The sequence below is a fragment of the Diadema setosum genome, chromosome 22, assembly GCF_964275005.1.
Source record: "Diadema setosum chromosome 22, eeDiaSeto1, whole genome shotgun sequence".
Taxonomy (NCBI): Eukaryota; Metazoa; Echinodermata; class Echinoidea; order Diadematoida; family Diadematidae; genus Diadema; species Diadema setosum.
Window position 1 is genome coordinate 14864280 of NC_092706.1, and position 23568 is coordinate 14887847.

At 38.6% G+C, this 23568-nt stretch overlaps 1 protein-coding gene across 1 annotated transcript in view; it reads right to left on the bottom strand.

The window, feature by feature from the left end:
- The window catches only part of LOC140245447 (uncharacterized), a 302226-nt gene that overhangs the window by 98062 nt on the left and 180596 nt on the right, over window positions 1-23568 (bottom strand). Inside the window, exon 4 of the mRNA XM_072325026.1 lies at window positions 3013-3145. Coding sequence (XP_072181127.1) covers window positions 3013-3145 — 133 coding nt within the window. The remainder of the gene's footprint in view (window positions 1-3012; window positions 3146-23568) is intronic.

Consider the following 23568-nt stretch of genomic DNA (forward strand, 5'->3'; position numbering starts at 1 on the left):
TCCTATCCATGCCTTCTTTGTACATTTCAAGATTTTTCCGAAGGCCTCACCTTTGGAATTTTTTTCTTGATTGGGGGACATTAAGAGGTCTAGCACCCTTAAAATTACAGCATAGTTCTCAGAAGGGCTCAAAATTCATCTTCCTCCATTTGGAAATTGCTTGCAACACATCAAAGGGTCTAGCAAGAAACTTGCCTAGCTGATGCCATTTGCCAGAATGAATGTTTTGGAGTATTTTGAGATTAGACTTGTGACATATGTAATAAAAGTCGGCAAAACCAGACTTAACTTCATTCCTGAAGTGCCCTCCCTATTCAGCAGTGGGTAGGTAAGACTTAACAAGACGTGACAATCGAAACATCCCCTAGCAGAAACATTGAATCGCATGCAGCTAACAACAGCACATGTGATTCACTTTTATGTGATGGATACTGCTATGGTGCGATATATTGTAATCACTGTAATCTATTTTGAAATACAGTATTATGTAGCAGCCATGTACGATCAGGGAAGCTCTGAGATTGCAACACTTCCAGTGTTCATTAGGGGGTAATATTTGCCATCTGCATTTTTACCCAGCTAAACTTGTGTGTTTTCACAGTGTAATTTCAGTGTATTTTTTTTTATGCATATGTCTTCATTTAAGAGCAAAAATTGACAGTTTCTACAGTCATATGGAAACAATATTTTACCTTTAAATATTCTTTCCACATGTCTCCTGGAATCTTAAAGATGGGGGGGGGGGGACAAAAACATTCCCCCCTAATGATGCTTGTGGAAGGGCAACGAACAGACTTGAAGAACATTTTACAAGAGCCAACTGTCCTCAAGTCAATGTGGTGTTAGGCCATTTGGAAATTACTCGCAAGTCCTTGCTTTCTTAATGTCTGGGAAAGATTCAACAGAAGTGTCTGAGGTTTGGAGCCATTCCAAAGACTAGAAAGCATTCTCCTTCAAAAAGTAAATCACTGTGACTTTAGCAACACTAAAAGGTACTGCTACATCTCTTCTTACTCTTCTTCTTCTCACTTTTTTTTTTCATCCTCAGCCTATTCCTTCTTATTCTTCTTCTTTTTTATATATCCTCCCTTGTTATACCTTCTATCCCTCCTCCCTCTTTGCATTCTCCTCCTCTCCATCCTTTCCTTTTCTCCTCCTTCCCTTCTTCATCTTCATCTTCCTTCCCCTTCTCATTCTCATCTTCTTCATCCTCCCCTCTTGCTCATTCTCCTATCATCTGCACAATGCACATGGTCAGTTATTACTTACCTCCATATTTCCCATCATCAACGCTTTACAAAATGTGGTTAAATGGGCATTTATCTTTGGTATTTTTTTTTAATATAAAGTTTTTTTTTAATATAAAATTATCCAATTTTACAATGATAAAGAAGCCTTTGTTTGTATCATCAGTTTCCTTACATGCTGAGCAGTACCTTGAGCAGAGCATGTGCTTTAGTGCACATATGTAAACCTCAAGTAGGGGCAGCTTGAACGCCCAAGTTCACTGACCATTTGCTAAAAGGTCTTTTTAAAAATCCTTCAAAAATTCATAGAAATTCCCGAACCACTACCAAAATTTACTCATCCGTTCCTTGTTTCATTATCAACTTTTCCTGCAAGTTTCATCCAAATCTGTTCACAACTTGTGGAGTTATTTTGCAAACAGACAGACAAACAAACAAATCAACGTCCATAAAAAAGATAACCTGCTTGGGGGAGATAATAACAAATATCTAAAGTAGATATCAACACAGTACTGACACACGAGATAGGAAAAATTACATCAACCATTTCAGCACTCCCATTCTCATTCCAACTTTGACAGTCCCCTAAATCAAAAATGAAATGTGTAGCCATCCATTGTGTCCATTTACTTTATATTTGACTGGTCCCGTGGCATATTTTGAGTGATACGATGCGACTCCCATCTCGTGATGGTAACAAAGAAAGAATTGAAGACTTTTATTGATGACAGGTAAACAATGACGGAGAAGCTCTTGACTGCACATCAAGTCAGACATTTGAAGTGGATTTTATGGAGAAAACATTCCTAAAAAGACCCCCCAAAAAATGATCCCTTGACTTGACATTTCAATTAGCTTTGGCAGACGGGACACTCTGGATAAGTTGTGCCTGGAAGCGAAGCCTTTTTATCTCATCTCGGTAAAACTATGTCAATTTTTGTCTCATTTCCTTCAGCTCACTCTCGTCTTCCGTTCGGATGACAGGACTTTTAGTTTAACCATGTTGAACAACCGGGGGGGGGGGGGGGGGGGAAATGTGAAAACTGTGTTGGGACAGCTCTTGGGCAATCTACTTTTGGTGGTCAGTTCTGACATGTGCGGGCACTAAGTTGCTCCCAAAATATGAATTCAAATTAGGAAAAAGAAAAGAAATGCTACAAAATATACAACCACATCAACAAACTGGAAATACGAAGTGCTAAAATAAAGAAGAATTTTATGAATAAATCACTATTTATTAGCAACTTTTGTTTGAGATGTTAGTGGGATTGGATAGGTAAACTGGTAATGTATGGAAAGGTACAATCTTATTTTCAAAATTGGGTCATGTAAAATGACAAAAAACACACAAATTTCAATCCCTTTGAAATGTCAAGACCAGCAGAGTACACAAGGAGGAGAGTATTTCAATTTGTTTTAGTTTTAAATGTTTGATTTTAAATTTACGGGGTATCATGATTTGCATTTTGTACAAATGATCAAAATGAATGCAGTAATTTACAAATTTGGGAGATACAAAAGGTTTTAAATTTGTGGTTCAAGCTTTGCACATTTCTCACTAGATTTTGAGAAACGGTGACATACAATGTACAAGATGACAACAAAATGATATCACCTGATAAACGATTCTTCATTAGTTGGTAGGGAAAAGTGGACAGTAGAGACAAACTATAAAAAGAAATTACAGGACTAAAAAAAAAAAAAGGACAAAAATTCATCAGCACTGAAACCACTGGATAATGCGAAGAGCTCAAGGATACCATACCTTTCTCAAGGTCGACCGGGAAGACGTCCATCTTCTCGACCCGCTTCTCCAGTTCATACTCCGCCGAGGCCGCGACCGGATCGATGTCCTCATTCCGTCTGTCGTAGTCACTCTGGGAGAAAGTCTCAAACACCTGTCAGAAGACGAAGCAGGAGACAAACGTACTTGAGTCTTTCTGTCGCTTTTTGACGGGTGTACTCCAAGAAGACACAAGTTACCAGTATCACAAATCAAATTGCTCTATTTTTTGCCCCCCTTCCATGGGCAAGCAGAGACAAAAGGGTTTATAAGAGAAGAGAATCAAAGAACACTTGGGAGAAAAAGAGCAGGTCCCACATGACATTTTTAACCCTTAGGCCCTTGAACCGTCTGTAGCTTCTCTCGGGATCTCATTGTGTGTGTGTGTGTGTGTTCGTGTGTGTGGATAAAGAATGTGAGAATGTATGGTTTACATTGCCCAGTCCATAGAAATCCTGTCTTCCCTCAGTTTTGCAATTAATCTATTAAAAAAAAAATCACATACACACACAATCGTTTGTCTAGAAACCTAGAAAACTAAGAGCAAACTTTAATGCCTCCTTTAAAGGGCCCCATTTCATAAAAGGTTGATATCAATCCAGCTTCCTGATTGGCTGTTGCTATGGGAAGTTGCCATTCCAGCAAGAGTTGCCATCCTAACATCTTTTATGAAATGGGGCCCAGGTTGGCATTGCAAACTGGCTCTTGGTGCCAAAGGGTTGAAATTAAAAGGAACTTGTGTCTAGACATCAACAATAATCACAATAACAAGCTCATGGTATGAACAAAAGATGAGGTTGAGGTTCGGACCTCTACGCCATCTTCATCTTGCCGTCATAGTCGACCTCGTCAACATCACCATCATCATCGTGGTCATTCACACTATCACTGCTGCTCTCATCCAGCTCACATCATCCTTATCAATGCCATCACCATACATTATGTACATGTAACTCAATTGTAGTAACTGTCAGTAATCTCCAATGTATCTTATCAAATATGATGGAATGTATGGGAAGCATCATTCATAGCTTTCAGATGCTATCAATTAAATGCTGATACAAACAGGCAGTATTGAGTGATACACATGAAAATCCATAATACTGACTTCCTGGAAAAGTCACTGTGGACAAGTATTAAAGGGAAATGAAGACATGAATAATATAAGTGGTCTTTTGATAGATAAGATTGTTCAGCTGGACTGTCTTCAGGGCTCCTTGGACTCAATACCTATAACATCTAGTATAATTTTGTAGTTAACAGGTGTAGTGAATATACATGAAGTCATAAATAATAACTACTTTACACAATCCTTTAAGATATTTATCTGGTACACAAAATAATCTTCCATTTTTTTTTTTTTTTTGGGGGGGGGGGGGTAAGGAGGGAGGGAGAGAGAGAAAGAAAGAGCAAGATTTATCAGCTCATTAAAGTTTTACAGCCTAAAGTGCTCTAGCGGGGAAACAGATAGCGTCAACTGTGAAAATAGACAGAATCAGAGCATGGAAAAATATGCCTGCGCATGAAAAATTAAGAGGAACAAACTATCCATCACATGGGAAACAGAATGACGGAGTAGAATCCAGGAAAGATTCTTTAATTACATGGAAAAGCCTCTGTTTCACAAACGCTCTCAAATGCGCATCACATCAACATTGAACATTGCATACCACATCAGAAATAGCATGTGTGAGATTTTAGCTAAACATAGCTGCAGGCAGCAATATGTAGTTTGAGAAATCTACAAGTTCCTTGAAATGTCCAATTTTTAATTTTCAAAGTTACGGGCATCTTTGCGCTCAGTTTCAGACAGAAAGGGCCTGATGCTACTTGGTAACTGTCAAATGATTTGACAGCATTAATGTGATTTACCGTGTGAGCCTTGAGCCATCTCACCATTCGAATTTAGTTTTCACGCAAAGGCGATAGAGTGCAATGCAATGCCCCACAAGCATGCAACCTTGGAGCAGACATACAGCTTGCAGAGCCTGTATTTAAAGAATGAGGCCATGAAGATAAGGTGCCTTGCCCAAGAGTACTACTGGTGTGGCCTGGTGTCAGAAACGAGGCATCTTAACAGTTTTTACGCATTATTAGCAGCAAGATACCTAATTGTTTGCTTGTTTTTCAACAACATAAAATCATCTATTTCCTCCCTTTTTTTGTTTCTTTTTTTCTTGCATTTGTCTTTAAATTTTGTTCCCACATTCCTTATTTTCTTTCTGCATTCTTGCTAGTTGTAAGCTTTTCATCCTCCTTTCTTTCTCCCTGCTTTCTTTGATAGATTACCTTAGAAACAATAACAAGCTCTTTAGAGTTCATTCTGATCTTACATAAAGAAGTTTTATAAGTTACGTTCAGACGGTAGGCCCTAACCTCGAGGTTAGGAAACCTCGAGGTTTAGCTCTTGCCCCCTAACTACCACGTGTGTCCACACGACGAATCTTAACCTCGAGGTTACGAAACCCCCCCCCCCCGTAACTACGAGTGGGTCCCACTCGATGTTAAAACCACAAAACCGGAATTTTCAGCCCACACTGCTAACAAGGCGTCTATTTATTCTCTAGTCCAACCCTGTCGGACTCGCTTAGAGGTACTCTTTTTCTCTGTCATGGTATGCAGAGATAGCACTGCACTGATGACTTTATGCCTTTATGAAGATATTCGTCGAAAACATTTTTTTAGCGTCGGAGAAGAATATAGAATACAGTAGCGAGTTCGACGTGTTCAGTTTCAGAGATCAAGCGCATGGGAATAAAAGATGATGTTGTTGTGTCGTGTGTCATAGGTTTTTCACATGTAGTGTATTTGTGGTGTACGTTTGGGAGGTTGACCCTGAAGCAGAGGGAAATTGTGGGGGCTGGAGTTTACGGCGAGGTCACTCTTAACTTCGAGTTCGTTGTTTTTTGTGTCCACACGGTGCTTAACTACGAGTGGGGACCCCCCGCGGCTCGTGGTTAGAGCGCTAACCATAAGATTTCTCGTGGCTCGAAACATCGAGCAAACCTCGAGGTTTGCTAACTACGAGTGCATCTTCACGGTCCCTAACTACAAGCTCTAATCTCGAAGTTTCCTAACTTCGAGGTTAAGGGCTCCCGTCTGAACGTAACTATAGTAAAGTCGAGAAAAGGGGAACTCAGAGTATGATGTACTTGTTAGTGTTTCTTTTCATGCTATCTAGAGGGAGGATAACCATTTGAGGATGAGTTGATTTTGCTATTTAATTCAAACAAAATTTTACTTCCAATAACACCTTTTTTGTTATCAATACAGATTCAAAGAAAATAACAATGTACAATGTATTACAACAATATAATTATGTGCATATACAATGTGTTCAAAATAATTTTGTTATTGGAAAAGAGAGACCCACGCAAATAACACACATTTCCCATAGACACCTGCCTGATTATATTGTATACTCACGACTAGTCTTCGAAGGGTTACTCTAATTAAATTTTTTTCTGCCTCTCTCTCTTTCCATCTTCCTCTCTTAAGTACACAGCAATAACCTTTGACCTCATCACTACGAGTTTATGATGATTCCACCATTGCAAGTCAGTTGAATTTACCTCCACAGTAACTTACACAGACACAAACCAGGGTACTGCAAAACTTTTGGACAGATGGTGGAATTTATGACAGTCGCTATCATTTTTAGTGTCCTTACAGCAAATATTTACATAATCTTTGGTGCAGTGACAAAGACATGCTTGTAGCATTTATGATCATAAATTCTGCAGAATTCTCTGACCTAAATTTTCATATCTGATATCATTTTAATGCAACATAGCGATAGTATCTGAAAATGAATATATTACCCTTGCCTAGCTAAACGATTTATGTTTCTAGCCAGGTAGGATAGAAAAAGAAACAACCTTCCCTCCTTTTGTGTGTCTGTCTTCCACCAAGCAATTCACAAATTTTAAAGTATCAGTCTCTCATGAAATTCAATTGTTGTTTATTAGGTTATAATGGCTGCTGATTGACAAAATCTAGATATTCCTCTGCTGATCTTTCACCCAACATGTGGAAGTTACGAGGAACATTCTAACTTTGCTGCAATCCTGTGACCTTTGACCCGACAGACAACAACAATTCACAAGGAGACTTCGATCTTCAACCAGCATGAGTCCTAATGTGATAGCACAAATTTGTCTAGCCTACTTCCAAGACTTACGTGTAAAACAACATTAACCCTTTTGGTACCATTAGCTCACCCGTACATGTAGCTTGCCTGTGAAGGTCTATCTTTGTTATTCAATGAATCCCCCTTGGACCAATACCTTAAAATGGTCTTGTCATTATGTACAAGTAAGTCAATGATGGTACAGAATGATTTTCACTCCCCCCCCCCCAAAAAAAAAGAAGATAATAATATTAATAATAATAATAATAATAATAAAAATAAATAAATAAATAAATAAATAAATAAAATAAAACAAAATAAAATAAATGAATAAATAAAAAGATGAATGAATAAATGCATGAATAATGACGGAATGAATGAATGAACAAATCAATAGATAAATAAATCAAAAATGAATAAATGAATAAATGAATGAATAAATAAATAAATAAATAAATAAATAAATAAATAAATAAATAAATAAATAAATAAATAAATAAATAAATAAATAAATAAATAAAAAAATAAATAAATAAATACAAAAAATCCAAACACAGCTGACAACAACAAAACCTTGGCCTTTACTGCATGACAGGCAAAGCATCTCAGGGAGTGTAACCAATGGCAACATCCAGAACAAAAGCCATTGTAACACACCTGCACTGGTTTGGAGTGATTATATGATTCCTTCTCACTGACAAATGCTAATCAATGGATTGATGACACCAAAAGACTGAGAGTTAAGACTGAACTTTCTTTGTGCCACAGAACGTGGACCCTTGAGGAGAGAGATACACGGACAGTTGGACGGGGGATTCCTCCATCCGTCCATCGTCATGGCGATGAGGGATTATTATGTTTGGGCCGGTATCGAATGACGAGAGTGGCGGTGCCTCCTGAACTGTCATGCAGAACCTAGAATCCTGTCTATTGATAAGCCGCTATCAATAACTACCACACAAAGCAATAATATTTGACATGATTCCTCAAGCTGTTACCTGGGCAGATCGTACTAAAATTAGTGTAATAATATCATCTGCCTTAATGGTGGGGAAAATATGAAATCCATCTGACAAGGGCCTCTGTTCTCTGAATGGAGTGGAAAAGGGGGCAGAGCAAAAGATCCTTGGCCGACATACACGCAACGTCTTGTCATTTAAAGGGTCTGCCGATAGATCCAGCTATTCTGCGCCCCTTTCACGCTGTCTTTCACTCCAGTTTTTCTGTAGCAGTCAGGATGTAGCGTCACACTCTACTCCAACGAGGGGGCGAGGGCGCATTCACAACATGTTCTCTCGTGGAATATTTCAAGCATCGAGCGCTTTTTTTTCCACCTTTTCTACAAGCTTCTTTTCATGTGCCTTTGATGTTGTTGCTGTTGTTCTTTACTTGAGGGGTAGCATTTATTATGAATGTAGCCAACTGCAACCTGCAATGACTGGTGAATAGTCCCTGTAATAGAGAAATATGAAGTCAACAGGACCACTGTCTGCGTAGGTGGGTTTTCATTATGATCGCTACTACAGATCCAGCACAATACCAACCATATTATTGGGGAAAATGGGAGAAAAAATAAAAACAGCGTAGGAGTAAAATATCTTGTAGTGATGACAGTACTAAATGGCAGATGAAGGCAACAGAAAATCACATACTGCCTGCACAGGTAATAACTTACACAATCCTAAGGAGGTTTGTATGATATTACTGTATTTTATGTGATGTAAAATTTATGTGTTTGAGCTCTGTGTATCTTTGTTTTGATCTATCTCATTCAGTACCTGCATGTGTGTTCATATGTATGGGCAGATACATGTGGGTACTGATGAAGATCTAGTGATACTATGAAGGGGGTACAAATGATCTCAAGTCTGGACACGCTGTATCAAATAACCTGCTTTCTTGCTTGCTCTGCACTGACAACAGTTACAGGATGAAGACTAAACGCTTGCAAATCATTACCAAAATGACAGTACAACCATAGCAGATTTGCACGAGATATGCCTAAAAAAGAAATCCTTCTATCACCGGGGACTAGTATTTGTTTTGGTTTTTTTTTTAAGTCTTTGATATAACTCAAATGTTCGGCATTGTCAAAATGATGGGGTAAAACAGCTATAAATCAACATAAACTCCAACCATAGATAGTTCAAGTTTCAACACCCTATTTCTACAAAGATCTAAGAGATAATCTATAAAATATGCATTTTTTTTTTCAGTTTAATTTGTATAATTCAGGATCCTTTGTCTTTCTTTCTTTCTTTCTTTCTTTTTTTTTTGGGGGGGGGGAAGTGGGGGGCTAAATCAAAACATCAATAACAAACTTTATCTGACAGTCTACAAGAGTTTAAACTGAATTGGCAACAAAGCATTATGAGTGCATTTTGCCACATTGAAGTCACAGATGTTATGCCATATTTCACTTTATTCATTTTAAGTGAAGATTCCCATCAACTTTCTTCCCTCTTTTCACTTAGTTCATATATTTTTACAATCCACTTGATGCACATTTGTATAACGATTTGATTTTAACGATATATATCTGTCTATCTAGCATTGCTTTACAAAGGAATATATAAGAATAGAGTCATTACAAATTAGACACATATGTTTTAAAACAAAAATAAAGTGGAAAATTATCCTATTAACATTTCTGTCATTTTCAATTTCCACTGAAAATAAGATGTGACAGGAACGCATGGGAAAACCATTCTACAATCAGCCAGCAAACCTGTAAAACACAAAAAGGAATACTAATGGCAAACCAATCAAGTCACTTAACAAAGCTAACACATCAATTTGGGAGAGAAAGTTCCATATGGAAATTATTATAAGTGCAGCATCTTTTAAATGACTACAGACAAGCTGAGATTGTCAAATATTTGTTGATATTATCCAAACTTGAAATATTGTGATCTCATCAATATGGCATATTTTATGGGGAAGGAATAAGAAAAAGCTATCAAATGGCAACAGTCAGTACTTGCTTGGTGTAAAAGAGTTCTTTTCTTACCATGAGATGCTCTGAGGAAATATCTACAAATGTATATGTCTTTGAAAATGCACAAATAACAGAAACAAACGATAGTAGTATTTGATGGACTATAAAACTCCTCACACAGTTACGGTCATATGATACTGTAACAGCGGAAATTTTCATGGTATGGAAATTTATGTTCATTTTGTGAATTTTGTGCAAAATAAGAGCACACAAATATTTTTGCTTGCATTATGTACCACAAGTGACTATGCTATGTCTTGATTCCACGGAATTAGAGAAATGAAATTCATATTACTCAGCAGAGCAGGAAAAATTATCCACCTTTGCAGTAGACTACATTTATGAAATAAACCTGTGATGGCAGATTAAAACACTTTCAACTATAATAAGATATGATGTAAAGACAACACTTAAACATCAGCTTACACGATATCTGGCAATGATACCATGGTTATGATTAATTTAGAGGAAAATTACATTCCACTATTGTCCATTTCAGGGTCTCCCACAAAGAGAGATGGGGGGGGGGGAGAAATTTGAATATTGGGAATAGATGAGAAGAGAGACTCTCGAATGTAAGGAGGGTATCCAACAGGGTGTGGTCAGGGGACCATACCACCTGACAGCCAAAACCATCTGGGCCACACCCTTTTAAGGGGTTATGGGATTACAGGTTCCTAACTTCAAATTCATGAAGTCAATCAGTTGGAGGTTCCTAACTATTCCCCACAATTGATACAGCTTGTAGGACCCTAGTTTATAGAGCATTACATGCTGGCCAGACTGGTAAATTTTGTCTTGTTATTCATGTCTGGTGCATCCCCGACAAAACAACTTTTGATATGCATGAAAAAAATTCTACTTCATGCTACACTGCAACTTCGAAATTATCACAAGAAATCCCAATCAGGAATTCTTTCACACTGTGGGTCCCAGGGTAATTTGTGAGTTGGGATGGGCAAATGGCTGCTTGCTTGTCTTCTAAATTTAGCAACATTTAACACCGAAAATCTGACCTCACAGTAAGAGTAGATATGAATGAAACATGTTCTCCGGAACCAGAATAATCTTTTGCCACTTAGAAAGAAAAGCTTTTTCTCTAAAAAGAGATATTCTGGGATATATTTAATAGCTAGGTTGCCCCACTTAATGTTCCATGAATGCCCATTAAGTAAATCTAGAAAAGGATCTTCAGTTTAACCAAAAAAAAAAAAAAAAAAAAAAAAAATCTTACATAAGCTGATACTAGAATGAAAAAGGTCACACTTGCACATACTGAATATCTACGTATGAAAACAGATAAAGAAACTGGTCCTGCATCGAAATGCCGCTCTCCTGTTCCTACTGCTGGCAGAAAATGCCAGAACGGATGCAAGACATCACAGAGGGAGTGGGCAGCATCTCAATTTTGGCCGGCAAAGTCGCCAGGCTTAAAACCTTATCACACCTGATCTGGACCAACAAATTCATGAAATGCAGGCGTAATACAAGAAGCCTAAGCACATATCGAATTAGCAGGAACAACGATTGTATGAAGTGATCAAACACCGGGTCCGGCATGAGAAAACACTTTGTTGGGCATGGAATCTTACGGCTACAAGAAAACTGGGTCAGCGCGAGACGGACTCTGATGAATTTTAGCGCAGAAAGCTTCAAACTTTAGGTCATATAAAGGCCAAAGTAATCATCAGCCTCCATCAACAGGGAAATAAGGACTTAATCTGCCAGACAGCTCAGAAGATTACTCCTGATCAAACTTTCCCAACTAGTATCAACTAGAGTGAGACATTAATTACTGGTTTGGAGGAGGATGGGATAGGGGCGGAAGAAGATGGGATGGGGGTAGGGGGCAATGTGCAAAAACTTGTAGAAGGTTTACAGCACGAGCCGTGAAATCAATAACATCTGCATATTTAACTTCACAATCAAGTAGGACTATCCCCTAACTCTGGGCAGCACTTAAAGAAATACACAAACTCATCTACTGTATTCGGATTACCGATATGCCAGCCATACTTTCTCTTTCTTTCTTTGTGCTTGTGTAATAAAACTCATGTGCCTGACAGTGAATAAACATCACCAACAGAAAAAGGAATGTTGGCAGTCATACTAGATCTACAGTAGGAATGTTAAAAACATATTAATACAAGCAATCTTCGTAATGACACATTTTTGAATCTGTATCTGAAGAAGTGCTGCACTAAGAATCAAATGAAAATGGAAAATGGAAAGAAAACAATGTACTAATTTCTTGTAAGTTATCAAATTTCTGCAAAGCATCTCTTGTCTTGTCACCACATTCTATGATTCCCTCTTTTTCAGCACACATCTTTCTTCCATGCCTGGCAATCAACACTAACATTTATAAGTAAAAGTATGTCAAAGAATGAACCATGTAAAGATCCAAAACATAAGATGGTGAGAGATACATGGAGAAGAGGAATGCAATGAGACTTCCAAATGACAGGCTAATGGGTTTCCATGGCAACATGGACAATAGTGGAGGTGGGAGGACTTGGTAGCTGCCTACATGAAGATAACACTCTCAAGAAAGTGACACACATTAAAGAAGTTGGCCACATTAAGGAGTTTCCCCAAACAAGATTTACAAAGTAGAGAAAAAAATTGAGCCAAGATTTAGTATTAAAACCAAATTTTAGGGTATACATGCAAATAATGAGAGCGGCATAAGATAAAGCAGCAGAAATCCTATCAAATTACACTCATGGCACTAGACACCAAAGCTACAGTTAAAAAGGCACTTGGATACTCTTGACATGAATTTTCACTTCATCAAGATAAACAAAATGTGCTGAATACTTATGACTATGAAAATCTGAAGTAAAAAAAGATAAATAAAAATGATAATTTTTGACTTTGTATTAGAATTTCTCTTGAAGGATCATTCTCCAGGATCTATAGATCATTCATAGAGACTGCTTGACTACGCAGTGACTGGATTAAAGCTTTGACAGATGTTCAGCAATTTGTGTCTGTTGGGAAAAATAAGCATGAAACAAACCTCACGCAATACTTTCTTTAAATTAGGTGCTCAAGACAATTCAATGGGCAAGGACAGCTTATGTGAAGTGAGAAATCCATCCAATCCAACTTAAAGGTAGGGGATACCTTTTACAGACCTCCCAAAATGCAGCAAAACATTAAATATGAACCTCAGAGGACTTGTTTAGGCCACTGATGAGAAATTTGGAAGTCAACAGTTATCTACAATTTGAATAATGCACAGAACTCAACTACTCAGTAGTTCTGTGTGTCAGCCACACTTAAGCCTTTTTGTTGCAGTCTTCTGTATTTTTTATCTATAAACACAAATCTAAAAGTATAAGAGCTGATGTAATAACATATAGAGTGTGTGGCAAGAATGTATATAGAAATGTTTGTAAGTTTTGATGAACTTTCTTCACAAAATATACATGATGGACACACATGCAATGCATGGGTCTGCAAAGGTAGCCTAGTACTGTACTGGAATTTACGGTGAGCCCCGAAAAAAATTCAATTCAAAATCTAACGGTCAATAAAAATGTACTAAATGTTACCTTCCACTTTCAATACTTTATAGGAGTTTCTAAAATGATACTCTCTTCAACATACCACTGTATTTATACAACTCTTCATTTAAGGCATGCAAATGGGATTCCCTACCTTTAAAAACTGTTGAAACTATGAGAGTATCACCTTGTCTCCATTTTAGTGGAATAAAAAAAAGAGAGAGAGAGAATACAAGTCTGTAACAAATGGAAACACTAAGTAAGGATCTTGGACAATGGCAAGAAAGCATACCTGAGACCGAGGAAGACTGCAAGGTAGAGGCATTATTTGATTATGCCGTAAAACTATCTCTTCTTTCCAATACCTGCTGCCAACCCCGAAGGTTACAATCGGCATTGAGGGTAATGGACAATTCCAGACCAAATGTTGCCTGCCGTAACACTACTCCAACCCTCTCTATGTGTGTAGTGAATGACACGGATCAAATCGCACGAGTGCTTATAGACCTCTATGATAATATTGAACATCTGTATACAGCTAATGCTCACAATGAAAAAGAAATAAGGTGTCAACAAGAGTTTATGATGTAAGATGTTTGATATTCAGATATTTACACTTCTCTATGATTTGCTGACAAATACAAAAATTGAAACAAACTGATTCCTACATATAGATGTGATAATTGAAACTCAATATGAAACCATTGAAGTGATGGAAGCAAAACACAAAGAGTAATGACTCACAAAAATTGGGAAGCAAAGCATCAATAGTTACGTTCAGACGGCAGGCCCTAACCTCGAGATTAGGAAACCTCAAGGTTTAGCTCTTGCCCCCTAACTATGACGTGTGTCCACACGACGAATCTTAACCTCGAGGTTAAGCTTCTGCCCCCCGTAACTACGAGTGGGTCCCACTCGATGTTAAAACCACAAAACCGGAAGTTTCAGCCCACACTGCTATTAAACAAGGCGTCTATTATTTTATTCTTTAGTCCAACCCTGTCGGACTTGCTTACAGGTACTCTTTTTCTCTGTCATGGTATGCAGAGATAGCACTGCACTGATGACTTTATGCCTTTATGAAGATATTCGTCGAAAACATTTTTTTAGCGTTGGAGAAGAATATAGAATAAAGTAGCGAGTTCGACGTGTTCAGTTTCAGAGATCAAGCGCATGGGAAGAAAAGATGATGTTGTTGTGTCGTGCATCATAGGTTTTTCACGTGTAGCGTATTTGTGGTGTACGTTTGGGAGGTTGACCCGGAAGCAGAGGGAAATTGTGGGGGCTGGAGATTACGGCGAGGTCACTCTTAACTTTGAGTTTGTTGTTTTTTGTGTCCACACGGTGCTTAACTACGAGTGGGTACCCCCCGCGGCTCGTGGTTAGAGCGCTAACCATAAGACTTCTCGTGGCTCGAAACATCGAGCAAACCTCGAGGTTTGCTAACTACGAGTGCGTCTTCACGGTCCCTAACTACAAGCTCTAACCTTGAAGTCTCCTAACTTCGAGGTTAAGGGCTTCCCGTCTGAACGTAACTAATGTGAGTGAGCACTTAACAAAGACGGATTGGGGATCAAACCCCCATCAGCACATGTTGTTGACTGCAGGACATTTTGAATGTCATCTTGTGAACAATGGCACTGCACGGCAAGGCTTGAAAGGAACTTGGCGAGGATTCAGATGGGAACAAGCACGGTAATTGCAGGCCAGTCAGGACTTTCACACTTGCAAACGAATTTGTTTGTAATCATGTTTCCTGCCCTGCAATGCACTTCAAAATATGTTCCTAAACATGTTAAGAGTGACCAAACATTAACAGACAGAGCTCAGTATCTGCACCAACCACTGACTACAGGGTACATTCCATATTCACGCAGCATAACTGACATCATATCCTGTCCCCCCCCCCACAAAAAATAAACAAACAAATAAATAAATAAATACACTCATATATCTGTATATATACATGTATACATATTTAAATATAATAACAATAACAGATAAATATAACTGTGCATCTCTCAACACAATTATGTGGAAGAGCATTTACATAGTATAAATGTACAACACACTGTGGTGGTAGTGAAATCAAAATAAAACTAAGTTTAACCTCTGATACAGCATTTTACAGATCAAACCATTCACACTTAAAACATAAACCTAGATCTGAACAAAACAAAAGAGAGATAGGGAGAGAGAGAGAGAGAGAGAGAGAGAGAGAGAGAGAGAGTGACTGGCCAAAGGTGATTTGAAAAACATGTCTTGGGGACATGTGATTAAGTTTGTATTCAAATGTTACAGATATAACCCAAAGTTGGCTTGGAATGTTTAGATATACAATTACAAATGTCTACCTTGCCCATGTAAAATCCCTCAGCAGCCAATGAATACCCCTCTCGGGGTAGAGAAGGCAGTTCTACAAATTGAGTTAAGGGCTTGAAAAAAAGAAAGACAAAAGATCTTTACAGCCATCAATGAAAGAATGTTCTTTGCATTCATTCACCTTTAGGAGGGCTTGCTTCGAAATGCCACATCAATTTTCTTCAAGGTAACATCCTAGACTGATGAATCTAGCTGCCTTGCTAGGAAGGGGTTGAATTACATATTACACCGTATCTTGTTTCACTGCGGCTTTGGATTTCATCACACCCAATCCCAAAAGGTACAAAACGAAGACTAAATTTGGTAATCACTGTTTTGATATTTGTACACACCAGGGAGGTGGGAAAGTACCTCCTTGTACACACACTATGTTCACATCTAAATCTGCTAACTCGGCATGGGTGGTTATATTCCATGCATGTATGGACATGCCAGAGTATATATAAAACAGAAGATAAAGAAACAGCCCCCAAAAGGTAGAAAAAGGCTGGCATGATGCAGACGTGGTCTATCTGAGGGGGGAAATCCGTAATTCAAGATCAAGGTGAGCCCGAGTCGTGGTGCAAAGCGAGACCAACATTTAATTCCAGACGAGGGTGGCATTAGGGCCGCCGCAAAAAAGATCAGCCAACGACCTTCCCCGACCCCACACCTTGGCCTCCAAAATGTGGGACATCACTTGGGAATCCGAGATGAACGGACCAGTGAGACAGGAGGTAGGAGAGAGTAAGCACAGAAAAAGAGAGCAGGGAGCAAGAATCCCCTTTGAAATTGGAGATCATGAAAAACAAGCTGCAGTCGCTTACAAGTTTAGAAAGGAGCAACAGTTTGATTGTATTCTAACCCATTCAGAGAATCTAGTACTGCACAAGGCAGCTTTACCATTATCCGCTTTCGTCTCTCCAAACTTCCAATAAGAAGTGTCGAAAAACTTATTTGAGCAATTTCTCATGAACAAATTGTGAACGGGTTCCCCACCCCCACCACACACCACCACCACACACCACCACCACTATATACACATACACACCAAATCAAGTTCAAGCAGGCAAACCAGCAAGTCTGAATTTTCTTCAGGGCATGGGAATAGGATGGGGGTAGGATGGGGTGGAATAGTTGCGGGATAGGGGTTAGGATGGGGGTGGATGACACGACAGTCTACACGCCTGCAGGATCTATATCTGGAAGACAAGGAATGCATGTAAATTGTAGTTGACAAATTGATGCTTCGGCACAGGTAAAGGCAGACACACATGCCGAAAGGTTACTGACCCTCTGTCTTCTAAGTTCAGAGTTTGGTACCTTTCAAACTGGTTATTGAAGTTAGGCATGATACAGAATGGTGCATGCTTGCCTCTTTCCTTATTATGACTTTTTATATATCTACAAGGTTCTATATATATTCCTCTATGTCATCTTCCTTTAACAGCACCAACTCTCTTTTTCTCTCTCTCCCCCCCCCCCCATATATATTCATATGTCTCTATGTTTCTATATCTCTTTGTATCTTCCTGCAGCCAATCTCCCCTGACCCTGTACATACATTTCCCATATTCATATATCTCCATGTTTCCAAATTTTTCTTCTCTTCCTTTTCCTTTTGGCTGCACAAACACTGCCTCTAAACATTAATATATATGTCAACATAGACATGCATATATCTCCTCTTTCTCTTCTCCACTACAGATAGCAGACATTTCTTGGGCATCCACTTTATCTTCATTTATCTCTCTTGCATAAAAATGCGGCAGGACAAAGGTTTCCGCTGAGACAGAAGCTTGTGCTTGAAAACTGGACAGTGCATAGATTTGATTTGGTTTCAGGAGAGATGCTGCAGTTTGTCCCAGTTAGACTTACGTGGAAAACCTAACGCATCTGTCATTCACCATACGAGTTCATTCCCCCCTTCTCACCAGCCCAACATTGGCTCTGATTCTGTTTGGTTTTTTTTAAACCACAGTAAGTCTTGGACACCGACATCTGTCCTTGAGGTCATTCAAACACAATAATCTGTACAATTTGACCGACAGGACATAATCAACACTTCTTTCAGTATACTTTCTCAGGGCTCATTTCCAGGAAGAATATAAAGGGAAGACTGGACGTGAAATGTGAAAAATGAAGTTGAAATTTTTATGTCTGCCCTCTCCATCTCAAACAAATAAGTTTTCTCCGCAGGCGAGAATGTGCCTTTGCTCTCCATCTAGCGAGAGTTTTGATTACCATGGCGATGCTCGGATGCAGACCCGGCCTTCATGCATGGCCGAAGGAGTCAAGGATGATTAATTCTCGACCTATCCCAGACATCTTTTTATTTTTCATCAAGGTCAACATGCAGGGATCATCTCAGATGTTGACCAATCCCAGCTCACTCCGGTCTCCTGTATCACGTGGAGGGACAGGTGTCGGAGATTATGGAATGGCAGCCACAGGTCATCCCTAACGAGGCAGGTCTCACCCCTCCACTCCCCCAACCATCACACTCCTTCTGCTAATGCCAACAAGCTTTTTCACCCGGTAATTCCAAAACCAACATGCTTAAATTTCAATAATTCGTGCCATATCACATTGCTGGAGAGAGAGAGAGAGGCAGCACGGGGCAGAGCTGCATTCATTTTTTTTTCCCCTCCTTCTTCCACGGCACCGTCTCAACCTCATCATCACGTTTACAGCTCCCCCTCTACCATTTCTTTTTGCAGCCTCGTCTTGTTTTGCGAGACATGTCTAGAATGTCACTCCTCCCTGCCCGCTACATGGTGAACAGAGAGAACACCATCCCATGAGATCAGGAGGACAGGTAAAATTTCCACCACCTGTTATTCTTCTCCTTCTCCTTCTCCTCCACTTCTTCCTCTGTCTCCTCCTCCTCCTCCTCCTCCTCCTCCTCCTCCTCCTCCTCCTTTCCCCTCCGCTCTCTCTGTGGTAAGGTGATGTTTACGTCGACCAGCGTGACCAGCCTCTTTTGTTGTGTGTCCAACATACAACCCTGTTTTTGTCTTCTTCCACAATAATTGCATTAAATCCCTCCCTACATGCCCTTTGGCAGCTAATTGGACTGTTTTTGACACTTGGCTGACCAAAAATACATCCTTTGTTCTAAATCAGTGAATTGTTTCAAAAATGAGTGCAGACACAATACAATTTCATAAGAAAAGAAGGAAATAAACATGGTGTCTTTGTGTGTGTGTGTGAGCGTCTTCATTTATATTCCATTTCCTTCTGAACTGCAGCTACATACTCCTGCCAAGTCTGTTGATGATTATCCAATCACGTCCATGACCTCAATGACAGTTATGAGAACTATTGTCCGTATGTCACTCTAATTGGCAGCTTTTGTACCTCATTAAAGGAGCAAGGGAAGATGGCAGTGAATCACAAATACAACAAACCAATTGATTGATTGATTGACTGATTGACAGTCACTGCCAATCATGATCAAAATCTGGAGCATCAGGAAACCAGCTGGTTGAAATAGGTCCTCTATTCTTTACATCTCTTAACCCTTTACATGCCCAGGAACATAGCTTAACTTGTCAAGTTGTTGTTTTTTTCCATTAGAATCGGTAATCCACCGAACCTTAAAGGACAAGTCCACCTTCATATACATGTGGATCAAGTTAATGCAGCAATATAAGTACTGTAGAACACATCAGTGAGAGTTTGAGGAAAATCGGATAATCCGTCCAAAAGTTATTAATTCATGAAGTTTCTGCTCAATCAGTGCTGGTTGAAAAAACTACTGCTGCTTGTGATGTCATAAGCTGTAGGTCAAGGGTCTGTGAAGTTAACCACATTCTGCCTCTAAATGCTGAGAACATATATGCTGTCTTTCACCTGTTGGGTTATAACACAGATGTCCCATAGACACCTGCCAGAGTATATAGGAGACTAATCTTCACCAGGGCCCCATGTCACAAAAGGTCGATATGATGACAACTCTTGCTGGAATGGCAATTGTCATGGTAATGGTAGGAATCCAGGTTTCTAATTGGCTGTTGCTTTTGGAAGTTGCCATTCCAGCAAGAGTTGCTATCCTAACATCTTTTATGAAATCGGGCCCAGGTCTGCCGATCTATGAGATATACTGTAGTTCCCGTGAATGCTGTAATCACTAATCTACTGGATAAAATGTTGCAGAAATAATTTGGATGCTGACATAATCTACAGAGTTTTTGAAAGTATGTAAACTCTGACCTAACATCCCAATCCCTTGCCTCACTTTCTGTCACAATGGTTTGGACTGGCAATCACTTTTAAAGTCTTAAAGCTCATGGAATAAGTCTACATCTATGGGAGATAAAACAGTGATGTATACATAGTCTTTACTGTAGTCTCACCCATATGTTTATGAATTAGACCACACTAGTCAACAGCTATTAGTTTCCATTTGACATTTCTTCATATTTGTACTCATTATTCCCTTCATGTTATATACCATTGGAAAGCTTACATCATGAGGGTTTCAAAAGTGATGACTTCCTCATGTATAAAGACTACTTATATTTTTCTTATGTGGTTTTTATTAACTGATATAACAATATTATTAAATGTATATTTTGTATGTAAATCTCTGTATCATGTGACATCTCATAATTCATCACAGCACTCTGATTTTTATCTTATGTTGAAGATCATTATTTTCTTCTTTCAATTGTTCTATACAGTTTTCCATACTCTTCTTTTTTTATCAGTGTCAGTGACATCAATTTTTAAGTTGAGAGAGCATGATTGAGAGAATGTGTGTGAAATAGCCTCTGGCTCCAACAGCTTATTAACTGTACTAAGTGACAGGCAGATATTGGTTAAAGGGAAAAACGCGGACAAATGAAAGTTAGTCTAAAAAGAAAGAGTAAAGTCTGAAGAGCACAACAATGAAAGTTTGATTGAAATTGGATAAAAATCAACAAAGTTATAAAATTTTGAAGCTTCACTAATTTTCTCAAAACAGTTCTTGCACAGTCAATATGAATAAGCAAATAGTGAATTGATGATGTCATGCCCTCACAATTTGCCAAACAGCATGTACATAAAGTCATGAAATTTCCAGGTTTTTTGTTTTTGTTTTTGTTTTTGATCAAACACAATTATGCAACAGTTTCAAATCCTAAAATACCCGACGGATCATTTTTTTTGAGGTTATTCAACCTGAAACAACATAATGTTTTAATGTTTTATACTTCGAGACCAGAAGTACTAATTTTTGCCAATTTCTGTCACACAATCAATGGAAAATTGTGAGGTGATGACATTGTCAGTTCACTCATTCATATCAACTGCTCATGAACTATTATACAAAATTAGCAAATGTTTGAAATTTCATAGCTTACTTTGAATTCAATTTTGATCAAATTTGAATTGTTGTGCTTCTTATATTTTACTCTTTCTTTTCAGACTTATTACTTAACTGGTCTGGAATTCCCCTTTAAAAAGCACAAAATTGAACACAGGATATAAAACAGTTTGGAGCTACAAAGGACAGACTGCGAAATAGAAAATATTGATTCCGTTGGTTTCTTCTGAGCTTGTTTCACTTGTACTGGACTGCACACTCCAGCCTGGCTCAAAACATTCGTTGTCATGGAGAATTGATGCGGCTATGTTCGCTGTCGGACTGCACACATCAGTCAAGCTCAAGGTCGCATGACACGCAACATGGGCTTAAATTGGAGCTTACCCATATCAGTCGCTGGCTGACTTCATCTGATGAGGCATGCCAGACACGACCCTCAACGATGCTCGGAAAAAAAAAGAAAAAAGAAACTGTTGAAGAATTGGACCTTTTATCCAGAAAATACCTTCTCAGAATGAGCAAAGCCATCAACATCAGGTGAAAAGGGATCTTTTATCACACCTATGCAGGGATCACCTTGGGAGTAAAAGGGAAAAAAAGAATGTTGTCTTACAGAGGGAGATTGCGAGAATTGGTGCTTGCATCAGGGATGATATAAAGGGGGATGATGCGGAGGCGTGGTTTTTGTCTGAGGAGGTAATTCATCTCTCTCCAGAGGGGGAGTGGGGATAAAGAGAAATTCTAGGGACCACCGTAACTACCCTTAAATGGCAGAGAGAGCCACAAATAACAAGATGTTATTGAATCTTTCTTTACAGCCACTGATTAATCACCACTTGCTTAGAGTCTCCAGAGAACAGACAAAACAGCCCACTATTTCCACCACAGAAAATTTCTTAGTGGAAAGAAACAACAACAACAAAACAAACACTTTTGACTGATCAGTTCAGCTTTTACAATCTCTGTCAGAAAACACCGTATTTGCTGGTGTACTAACCACATCTGAGTATCAATTGGAAAACAAAGTTCAGACCAAGTTAATAAAAAAAAAACAGAGCTGACAGAAATATGCTTACACTTATAATCTCTAAAATGATATCATAAGGTTTCATTTTGACTTCATTTAGAGTTAGTTCTACATTAGTTCAATATAAATTTGCATTATTTGCATATAGACTGCTCAAGAACTGTTTTTGTGAAACTTAGCACTACTGCACAATATCTTAACCTCCCTAAATTTGATGAGATTTTGATTAAATTTTCACCGTCAAACTTGTACATTTTTTCACTGGTCTAGAATTGTCCTTTTAATACTTGTACTGCCTAATATACATGTGCATTTCAGGTGACTGCCTTTCACTCTAGAATGTTGTATGTTACCAAAGCATGCTATTACAATATTCTGATGGAGAAATGTACCATTTTCATAAGCGCAAGCTATCACTGTTATGGTGTATCAAACAACAGCCTCCTTTTTGACATGAAACCCACGGCAAGAAAAGTGTGATTAATACAAAACTAAGTATGACACACAGAATGATAATGCATCGTGGCTAATGACAGCAACGCAATGAAACTGCAGTAGTATTCAATTATATCAATCAACTGCCTGATCACTGTCCCATTTCCTTTTTAATATTGTCACACTTTCAGATTTACAGTAATGCCAGATAAAATGTGAGTCAAATGACTTTGCGTTTCAGCACGTTTGTGGATAATTCGATCTCACTTCCCATCTGCTTTCACCATCCTAATCGGGTCTCTGAGAGAAACTAGGTGGAAAAGGAATTCTCACAATCCGCTTCCATGGCAACGCCACCCTGGAGTTCACTGCCTTTTCAGGAAACTCCAGAAATTCACGAGACGATCAAAACAAACAGAAGCTTCATCAAAGGAAGCGTGGATTGTCTATTCCCAGCTGATAGGGAGAAAGACAAAAATAGAAGCATTTCTTGTTTCTTTCAGAAAAGGCAGTGGCTGTTATATTGACATGTCAAGTAAGAATCACTTGTTTATTGAGAAAGAAATCAATGGAGTGTAAAAAAAAAAAAAGAAAAAAAAAGATCTATGCAAGTGTATTTTTACACCCTGTAACAGTCAAAAGCACTCATATGGAAATTGTCCATAGTTTCATTCAATTTTGGGCATTGCATTTGTGACGTCGTCCATAAGGTGAAAATCACAAGTTTGAGCATTTGGACATACATGCAGTCAAGAAAATGTTCAT